Here is a 10,460-nt window from a genome sequence, read left to right as displayed (position 1 = left end):
AGTCAGAACCCATGGTCGGTCCGCGTTTCGTAATTAATTTCTACGGTGAGAAGAAAAATGCGAGTCTAGACTCGGGACTACGATACCTGCTCACTTCCGGGCCACTTGTCCTCGGAGGACATGCCCGTTGTGCCCGGTAAATCGTGCACGTTTTATCTTCTTTCTGCTCTCTTCTTATGCATTATGTGTGCTTAGTGTTGTGTGTTTTCTTCTCTTGTTTCTCTTGCCGAATCTTCTGTATCCCTGGTTCTGTCTTTCCATCGGGTTAACGTTTCTCTGTCCTTCATCTACAGGTACATCTTATTTAAAACAGGTCTCCCCGTTCGATTATTCGAACCGCCTCTATGATTCCTTTTTCAGTCGACCAGAGCATAATTTATTTCCTGTCTTCTTATATGTTATGAATTTACATGCAACAACACCAACAGAAGAAAGGACTGTGTCTGAGACGGCATTTTAAGCCATCAAAAGTACGGACACACAAATGGTTCCTCGACTGGTACGTTCGGCCGATTTTGAACTGTCAGGTCGATCGACGTCGATCGAACTTTCACGAGAAAGAATGGATTGTGAATTTTTCGACAGTTTTGATTATCGGACTTACCTATCGCTTTGTTTTGCCTTCGTCTGAATAAGACGATTTGAATCAGGTATATATTTACCTTTTATATTCATATTTTTTTTTTCGATTTTCTTCTTTAATTCTTTACTAATGTCAATGTTTCTTCCAAAATAATAAAAAAGATGAAAAGTTGTTAAAAGATTGATTTAATTTTAGATAACATAAATAATTGAGGGAAAAAAAAAAGAAAAAAAGAAAAAAACATGGATCAGAACAGGAATAGACCAAGCAGACCTCGTCTTCGTTCTCATGGCAATTCTGCCAGAGTACTCGTGTTTGATCAAGCTGAAAGCGAAGAATCTACTTGCAGCACTGAAGCAGAAGTGCCAAAACGTCCAATTCCACCAAAAGTAGAGAGCAAGGAAGCTCCAGTTCGACCTGGTTAATAAAGATTTATCATATTTCATTTATTTCTCTATTTATTTCTTTATAGTTCTTGACATTTAATGTAATATCTGCAGTTAGTGGAGAATTGTCAAATCTGGTTCGAATGAGGAATTCTGCAATTGGGAAGTCTGCACCTTCGTTATCTGTTCACGTGGTTAGTGACATTTACAATTAAATGTTAAATATAAATACACAGACTAATAATAATTATCGCATAAGTCAAATATATAATACACATATTGTCTGTTTTAGCGTGATTTTAACATTCCCCGGCGTGCTGCTAAAGCAGCTCATCGTAAATCTTTTATTGCAACAACATCTCCAACTTTACCACGTTGTCATTCACCATTGTCAGGTGATATGAAATTTTATTTTTTAATGCTTTGCTTCTGATTATTCAAACGATTCTTCAATGATATTTTATATAATGTTTATGTACAAATTATTTATGAGTGCTATGTATTTTATGAGAATGTTATATAAGCATTCAGGCATACCCTTACCCAAGATTTTTAAATACGTATATTTACATACATATATACATCATAAATACGTATATCCTTGGTTAAGAAATCATAACGCAATTTGCAGTCTATACAGTTAGATTTAGAAACTTTAACTTCTGCCTTTAAAAAAATGTCCTTAAAAACAAATTACTTGTCAATTACCTAGAAGCGTGTATTTTATATTATTTTTACAATTCAATTATCATAGAAAACTAATTTCTTTTTTATTGCTTATTTCCTGATATAGCATTTGTCCCGATTGTAGGCAGTCCTCTAGAGAGTCCTAGGATGTCATCCAGTCCACATTTTGCTTTTGCTCCAATTAAAAGGTATCTATTTCATAACTACTTTTAGTCTGTTTAAATCTGATCTGTTTACCTATATAAGTAGGTGTCGTCATTGTCAGCATTATACTTTTAATACACTATTAATAGTAAAGAAAACAAATGCTGATGCAGAAACTAGGTTGTGAAATCTTTCGTGAAAAACTGAGAATATGGCTTTAAGATTTCTTGTTAACAAGTGGTTGGCTTTTTTGTATATGTTAGCATTATTAAGCAGCATGTATCATCTATTGTAAAGTTAAGTTTTCATACTTAAATGCATATAATATTTAAGGGTTGGTGGAGGTACCACAGGAACTGGAGATGGCAGACGATGGTCAGTTGCTAGCTTACCATCTAGTGGTTATGGTACGACACCAGGTTCCAGTAACGTTTCGGTTAGTTAATTATCTCGATAATTCGTTTAAAGATACCTAAAATAATCTTAAAGAAGTCTATTAACTAATATATTCGATTAGTCACAGTACTCGAGTCAAGAACGCTTGCACCAACTTCCAAACGTTCCAACCAAGGACGAATTACGTATGCTTTCTTGCCATTTTTCTAAACCCGGCACGCCGTGTTCTTCGCATCCAGGTTTTCCAGGATCTAGTATTTCTAGTATTCCAGGCAGTGTATCTCTCAGTCTCGATGAAGAAGGTCGTAGGTCACCGTTACACAGACCACGGTCACGAAGTTTAAGGTAAATACTGTCGATATGATTTCTATTTTTCAGATATTACATTTTTGCTCAATTGTACGTATTTGTTTAAATTATAGCAGTCCGAGTCGATCTCCTGTATTGGACAGCGAAATTGTTATGATGAATACTCTTTATAAGGAAAGATTTCCAAAGGTACATTTTAATAAAAAGTATATGTATATCGTGATGACATAATACTATATTTACGATTTCATTTAAGAATTTTATTTGATTAGGCAACACAACAAATGGAAGAACGTTTAACCAATTTTATTAATGAAAATAAGGAATTGGATGAATATGAAGTAATGGCAAATATGACCCAAGATTCACTACCGATTTTACGGTTTGTGCATCATCAAGTAATTGAAATGGCGAGGGACTGTTTACAAAAATCTCAGGAAAAATTAATTACAACTAGATATTTTTACGAAATGAGTGAAAATTTGGAACATTTGTTGATGGAGGTAATTGTATACAAATTTACATGATAAAATAAATAAGCAATGAATAAACGTCTTTATTTATAGACAAAAGATAAATCACTCGATGCAGCAACAAGATTAACAGGGCTTATCAAAAAGCTACTATTAGTAATATCACGTCCAGCTCGTCTATTGGAATGTTTAGAATTTGATCCAGAAGAGTTTTATCACTTACTCGAACAGGCTGAAGGTCAAGCAAAAATTAATGCGGGAATAAAAAACGATATACCTCAGTATATTATTAACAAGCTTTCTCTTAATAGAGATCCAATATCAGGTAACATTTCTTGTATAACTCTTTCTTCTATTTATCTAAATTCTGTGCATATTCACTATGTCACTATATCTTAGAACTGCAAGAAGATTTAAATAAACTGGAAGATTCGGCAAGTTCGAGCGATAGCAATTTACAAATCGCTTCAAGTCCAAATAAAGACGATGAAAAGTCTCACCGCGTTCCTTGTGAAGGCGATTATGAAGTATTGAAACTCATTAGTAATGGTGCATACGGCGCAGTGTATTTGGTTAAGGAGAAAACTACACGACAAAGATTTGCTATGAAAAAAATAAATAAGAACAATTTGATGCTAAGAAATCAAGTTGAACAAGTTTTTGCTGAGAGAGATATAATGAGCTTTACAGACAATCCATTTGTAGTTTCTATGTACTGCAGCTTCGAGACAAAAGTGAGTATACATATATATATATATATATATAAAATTTAAATAATAACTGTTAACGAACAATTGATTACAGAAGCATTTGTGCTTAGTAATGGAATATGTAGAGGGTGGAGATTGTGCTAATCTTTTAAAAAATATCGGTCCATTGCCACCGGACATGGCAAGATTTTATTTTGCAGAAACCGTTTTAGCTGTTGAATATTTGCACAGTTACGGTATTGTTCATCGAGATTTAAAACCTGACAAGTACGTAAGAAAAGCATGTTATTAATTCATTCACTATTTCATATATTGCTTCTTTTTCAGCTTACTTATTACTGCCCTTGGTCACATTAAGCTTACTGACTTTGGTCTCAGTAAAATGGGTCTTATGTCCTGTAAGTGACACAAAAAATCGATGTTCGTGAAATATACCTTAATGATCGTCGAACAAAGTTCTTTTTTCGTTTTCAGTGGCGACAAATCTGTACGAAGGATACATAGATAGGGATACGAGACAGTTTTCTGATAAACAAGTGTTCGGCACACCTGAATACATCGCCCCTGAAGTTATATTACGCCAGGGATATGGTAAACCTGTTGATTGGTGGTCTATGGGTATTATATTGTACGAATTTCTAATTGGCTGTGTACCATTTTTTGGTGATACTCCGGAAGAATTGTTTGCTCATACTGTTAACGGTAAATATTGATATAAGATATAAAAAAAATATTTTAGAATTACTTAATAATATAAACAAAATAATTACGCGTAGATGATATCGATTGGCCAGATGAGGATGATTGGCCTGTTCAGCCAGAAGCAAAAGATATTATAACAGCGTTGCTTCAACAAAGTCTTAGAGATCGTTTAGGCACTGGTGGATCTCATGAAGTAAAAGAGCACCCATATTTTTATGGAGTAAATTGGAATAGTTTACTCAGACAAAAGGCTGAATTCGTACCCCAATTAATCAATGACGAAGATACAAGCTACTTTGATAGTACGTATAACACATGCGATATAATTCCTATCGTCGTATTAATATTGAAAATTAACAAATTTGTACTACTTTAGCTCGTATGGATAGATATAATCACGATATAGGCGACGATACCGATGACACTGATGACTCCCCTTTGTTCGGATCGTTCTCCTCCTATTCTCCGCAGTCACGAAAAATATCTCAAACCCGTCCACCGCAGATAAATCCTGAACAAGTAGAGTCAGATGTCTCAAAGAAACAATTATTCCGTACTGAGCTGGAACGCACAGTCGCGCAATTGTCTTTCGGATCTAATAGCTCAACTACGCCTCCATCCAAATTAGCGGAATCAACTCCGTCAGAAAAGAATCGATCTTCTTCGTCCATTAGAAATACCACGTACATCGAAACGCCTCCAAAGCCGGACAAGTCGAATACGTCATTCACGAGTCCTGCCACGGTGACCAGTGGCGAGTCCCAACTAACAGTTATTAAAAACAGTCACATAGAAGGGACGTGCATCAGTTTGAGTACACCCGATTCTTCGCAAACGGAGTCTGAGGATATCAGTCCGCAGATCCAGAGAAAACGACACGTGCATTCCCGTGATAAGCTGCCCAGGTTCAGTATATGCATTGATGATGAACACATGTGAGTCGTTCAAACATACATCATCCTGAACATTATAATCATTATCACGAAATTAGCTTCACTGTCATTGAATTCAATAATATGCATATAAACCATCCAATTTTCAAAGCATGATGGATAAAAAATTATATATGTGTAGTTATAACAAATAAATTTCATTTCAGGTTGGATTTATTTGCCGCAAACAGAGATACAACTGAGGAAAGCAAGCATAATTCTAGTACCGATTCTTTCGAATCATTCAACGCCATATCAATTATTCCATCCGCGAAACAAAAGTCGCGGTCCGTAATTAAGTCCGCATCCACTAGTGGATTGTCCTTAGTTATACCAACCAGTGATTTCTCTTGTACATATTATTATGAATTAAATTATTTCGTGTTACGTTGTAATGTTCAATTTTAATTACGAGGTCACACTTTTTAGATGATACGTCATTAAATACTCAACCAATCGAATCTCCTGGTGGATCATCCACTGCCTCTTCAAGAGATACATCCCCATGTCGCGAACTGAGTCCACTGGTAACTAGCCTAAAACCTCCTATTATCATTCGAAGAGGGCCGTGTGGATTTGGCTTCACTGTGCACACTATCAGGGTTTATTATGGTGACAGTGATTTTTACACTATGCATCATTTGGTTATGGTATGTTACAAATAGTTACACAAAGTCAAATTTCAGTATGTATAGCTTATTTGAATTTATTCCATATTCACTAGGCTGTAGATCAATCCAGTCCAGCTTTTGAAGCTGGTTTAAGACCAGGAGATCTTATAACGCATATAAATGGCGAGCCAGTCCAGGGTTTATATCATATACAAGTTCTTCAATTGATGTTGAGTGGTGGCGATCACGTAACATTGCGTAGTACACCATTAGAAAATACTAGTATTAAGACGGGTGGAAGGAGAAGAGACCTGACTCAGAGCAAAATGGCACGCAGAACGCTGCATAAACAGCGCAAACTAAAACGTGATCATTCCGATAAGAAACGAAAGACGTCCCTTTTTAAACGAATTAGTTCGAAACGAGCTAGTGTAGAGATGCAACAGGTATATAAAAAGTGTACTTCCTTTTTTGCTTTTAATCTTTCTCTGTTTCTATTAATCTAAACGAATTAATTTGAAGATACGTGTTAGTGGCTTTTGTCAGATCACTTGTGAACATTTTGAAGAACGCCTTAAATTGTGAATGTACGAGTATATCTGTACAATCTTCTTTTTTATTTTAACACAAAACTACTACTGCTACTACTATACTACGCGCGGCATAAATACTAAAGCACCGGCAATTTCTATGCAACACACTTTATTATGTTAAGTATTACTTTTTTTATTGCAGCCATTAACTATCAGTTGTCCATTGTCAGCACCCATTCTATCCAGCGACAGCAAACCTCCACTTATGGTATGATTTTTCGTAACGTTCCGTGAACTTCTTGCTAACTTCATTTTAGTTGCTGTTTCTTTGATCGATACTTATTTGCCCGATACAATCCCGTGGCTAAATCACAGCTTTTACATATCTGTTTTTTTCTTTTTTAATTGACCGTGACAATGTCAAAGTTTTACACTGTACACTGATCACAAAAAATATTTGACTGTTCGAAAGAAGAGAGTTTGATGTTTCGTCTTCTGGCTAGTATATACTAGCATACCTATTGGCTAGAAACGTCATATGACCTTTTCGCAGATGGCTGCAGGAATCTGTTCGCCGTCAATGGTAACACCTAGTCGGTCGTTCCAGTCATTCACACGTTCTCAAGAAACGTCACCATACTTTGCAGCCTGTACAAAGTCTGTCTGCAGCCCGTCACCTCCAACAAATCGCGTTAACTCGGATTCTTATCACTCCACGGGGAATTCTAGTCCCTGCTCCAGTCCAAACTCTTCATCTCCGGGCTCCACTACGTCTGCTGCAAATCTACCGACTATCGCCAATCAGTCTCATTACCAGAGGCCGAGCACGCTTCACGGTTTGAAGCACAAATTACACACAGCTGCAAAGAACATTCATTCGCCGAATCGTAGAAAATCTGTGGGACATATACCATTGTCTCCATTGGCGAGAACTCCGAGTCCATCGCCCCTTCCAGCCAGTCCTACTAGAAGCCCTAGTCCGCTAGCGTTTCCTACGGGACATCAACCTGGTAGCTCGAATACTACGCAGTCCTATAGCCCAGGTAATATATAAATCGACATACGAAGCTAGTAACTTTGAAATAATATTTGATTTGACTTTGAATTGTCAGCAAACAATTTTTAACTTTAAGTAATCGTACATATAAAATCGTGATAGAAAAAGTTAGTATTATACATAGATTTAAATTAAACTGTTGCATTCATAAACAAGCGGACATAAGATGATCATAAGATGATCGATATAAATATGTTTGAAACACTTAGGTGTCTGCTTATCAACGCCAAACAATCAGAAAAAAAGTTATGGACGACCGAAGTCAGCAGAGCCCGGTTCCCCGTTGTTAAGAAGGGCGCTTAGTCCAGACAGACTTCATCCTCGATCTGCGGAGAACAAAACATCGATCTCACCGTTGGCAAACACTGTGGTGAAAGTAACTCCACGTGCAACTATAGCGCAATCCTATTCAGAAACCTCCGAGGAGTGCAGTGATAGCTTCAAAGAACCGAACGACTCAAAAGTGGAGAAGAAGGTGTCAACGGAATCAAAGTCGGATTATTCGAAAATATCTCATGGGATATCAATCAATTTGGGAAACGTAGGTATATCTAATTCTTGCGGCAGCACACAGCTGCCCAGAATAGCAGAGGAGAAGGATTCACCGACCGGTTCAAAGGCTGATGATTACTCGAAGGAAGTTCTATCTTTAGATAAGATGGATAAAAATAACACGTCTATGAGTAGATTGACAGAATCAGAGAATATTGGTGACCGTAGTGATCGTGTTGAATCGAAGACAGAGAGGCAGAATTTGTGTACAAAAAATTTAGAAGTTTTATCTATTAATAAGATTGAGGAGGGCGCTCAATCAGATAATTGTTCTAATGTACAAGCGCGTAGTTTGCAAAGCACATTTCACAAGCAATCTCAGAACATTGAAAAAGGTTCGCAAGTTATGTCTCAAAAGACATCATCACAAAATAGTGAAAAAGGCCCGCAATCTACGTGTCAAAAAATATTGTTGCAAGCCAGTGAAAAGAGTTTGCAATCTTCCGCCCAGAAAATATTATCGCAAGCCAACGAAAGAGGCTTCATGCAAGGTGTATCGCAGAAGTCATCTCAAAACAACGAGAAAGTGTCACCGGCTGCAGTGCAGAAACTACTTCAAGGCAATGAAAAAACATCTGTGCCTCATAAAGTGACCGAACAAAAGGCAGCTGGTAAAAATTCAGAGGCTAATCTGGAAGTGAGAAAAATATCGAAGAAGTACAAAATTGATAGCTCTGACGGCTCAAGTAACACTTCCTCCACGCAACACTTGAACACATTTGAGGCTATAGGGATTGGGAAGGACAAGAAAAACAATTAAATAATTATCGTTCGATCGATCGTTTAGATCTGAGAGTGTAACGAGATAAAATGTTTGCGCGTAATGATCCGACTTCTTCTGCCAATGGAACGAATTGTCTCTTTTACAAAAGATACAATTTTACGAAAGAAGAAAGTCGAATGTCTGATAGATAGACGGACGTGCATATTGTAACTCGAGTAAGATCAGAAAGATGATAAATCAAAAAAGAAGGGTAAACTGGTTTAATGTTTACAGCTTTAAAAGGAAGTTTGTATTCGAATTAAGTATTTATAGGCTTCCATCGAATAACATACCTGAACACATAGCTTTAGCTGGTATTTCTATCTCGTGGCGGTATTTAAATCGCTACCGCTATTCTGTAACCGTAATTTTTGTCATACGATCATTGAATACAAACGTAATCCAGATGAAAGTAGAGGATAATTGCAATTAATTACCATTTCAACGGTTTTAAATGAGCGCAGTCTGTTGAAATTACAGTTGCTGATTCTCTCCAAGAAATTAAGAAAATAAGAACGATAAAATTGGAGTAATTTACACTTCGGGCTACAGTATTTATACGATCTCATTTACATTTACGTCTAATTATTACTAGCGCATCATACATGTATGGATCAACATATAGCAGTCAGCGAATCGCGTACAGATAGATTTTCAGTATGTGTAATATTTGTGAAGTTAAAAAAAAAAAAATGGAAGCAATGTATATCGTATATACTCGTAATCCAGATCCAGGTAGAAAAGTTTTTAAAGTTTAAAGTTTATCTTTTAATTTATTTAATAGAATAATTTATCTGGTTATAATTTTTTCACAAAAGCCAGGTTTACACGTTGAATATTTATAAGATGCATATTTGTAAGTTTTGTGAAATAATGAAACTTTCGTTTTTACGACTTATATGTTTCATTTAATATCGATTATAAACGAATGTCTTTGAGAGGGTTCTCTTAAAATCGGCCTATAGAGCGAGTATATACGGTAAATAATTATCGCCGCAATGATTAGTATACAAGATGCTCCCGTATGCACAATGATATTAACCTGTCTCAATTTCATTCGACCACTGTGATGTATTTAATTGAAATTAATGCGAATTGGTGCTAACATTTACCACTCAGGTATCTTCGCGGGAACTGGTGCTCTCAGACAAGTTTCAAGTACCTAAATCACTCACTCGTTTAGAAGAAGTGATAAAATAAGAAGCAGAAGAAATAACAAAAAAGAAACAAGAAAGAGAAACATAGCATTAAAAAACACGAAGTAGCGAACATATCGCATTGGAAGCATCTTGAAAGTTCTTTAGTGATAAAAGAAGAATAAAAGTTGTGAATGTTTCGAAGGACAGACTTGGTCCTCTGAGACGCAATGTAATCATTTTTTTAGTATTAGGTATGCGTTAATTTATTCTGTATATAAAAAATTATGTATTGTTATGTTAACGGCAGAAGCGTATGTTTTAATTGTGAAAAAAGAAAAGAAATGGTGAGTGAGACAGGCTGTAGTCTTTGGTTTTTATAAGTTGTTTACCGCGTTTATCGGCGCTTTCCTCACGAAAGCTTGCTTATTGTACGGAAAAGGAAACATTGCCATAAGGAGCAACACGGTATATATATACATATAA

The 10,460-nt window shown here is 36.2% G+C and overlaps 1 protein-coding gene across 6 annotated transcripts; it reads left to right on the top strand.

Moving 5' to 3' along the window:
* Positions 1 to 2: 2 nt before the first annotated feature.
* On the top strand, positions 3 to 9,047 carry LOC132910901 (microtubule-associated serine/threonine-protein kinase 3-like). 6 transcript variants are annotated; one of them, XM_060967048.1, is made up of 23 exons: positions 3 to 136; positions 429 to 650; positions 779 to 1,003; positions 1,084 to 1,163; positions 1,262 to 1,364; positions 1,763 to 1,844; positions 2,134 to 2,236; positions 2,318 to 2,541; positions 2,619 to 2,694; positions 2,778 to 3,008; positions 3,072 to 3,303; positions 3,378 to 3,712; positions 3,783 to 3,955; positions 4,016 to 4,086; positions 4,163 to 4,390; positions 4,465 to 4,692; positions 4,767 to 5,325; positions 5,490 to 5,674; positions 5,752 to 5,972; positions 6,047 to 6,379; positions 6,669 to 6,734; positions 7,020 to 7,509; positions 7,733 to 9,047. In XM_060967048.1, exons 3-23 carry the CDS (start codon positions 826 to 828, stop codon positions 8,833 to 8,835), a joined length of 5,301 nt encoding a protein of 1,766 aa, XP_060823031.1. In that variant the 5' UTR covers positions 3 to 136; positions 429 to 650; positions 779 to 825; the 3' UTR covers positions 8,836 to 9,047. The 6 variants fall into 6 exon arrangements, with proteins under 6 accessions (XP_060823031.1, XP_060823033.1, XP_060823034.1 ...); XM_060967050.1 differs by lacking the exon at positions 3 to 136 and adding an exon at positions 176 to 293 and having other exon boundaries at positions 1,781 to 1,844; XM_060967051.1 differs by lacking the exon at positions 3 to 136 and adding an exon at positions 176 to 293 and having other exon boundaries at positions 4,767 to 5,295.
* The last annotated feature ends 1,413 nt before the right edge of the window (positions 9,048 to 10,460 follow it).

This window comes from Bombus pascuorum, chromosome 9 (assembly GCF_905332965.1).
Source record: "Bombus pascuorum chromosome 9, iyBomPasc1.1, whole genome shotgun sequence".
Taxonomy (NCBI): Eukaryota; Metazoa; Arthropoda; class Insecta; order Hymenoptera; family Apidae; genus Bombus; species Bombus pascuorum.
The sequence above is the reverse complement of the archived record's forward strand: the minus strand, read 5'-3'. Positions and strand labels throughout refer to the sequence as shown.

Coding starts and splice junctions, on each gene's coding strand:
- LOC132910901 (XM_060967048.1), top strand. CDS start 826: ATGGATCAGAACAGGAATAGACCAAGCAGACCTCGTCTTCGTTCTCAT. Junction 3,713..3,782: donor ACTGCAGCTTCGAGACAAAA/GTGAGTATACAT, acceptor AATTGATTACAG/AAGCATTTGTGCTTAGTAAT. Junction 3,956..4,015: donor CGAGATTTAAAACCTGACAA/GTACGTAAGAAA, acceptor CTTCTTTTTCAG/CTTACTTATTACTGCCCTTG.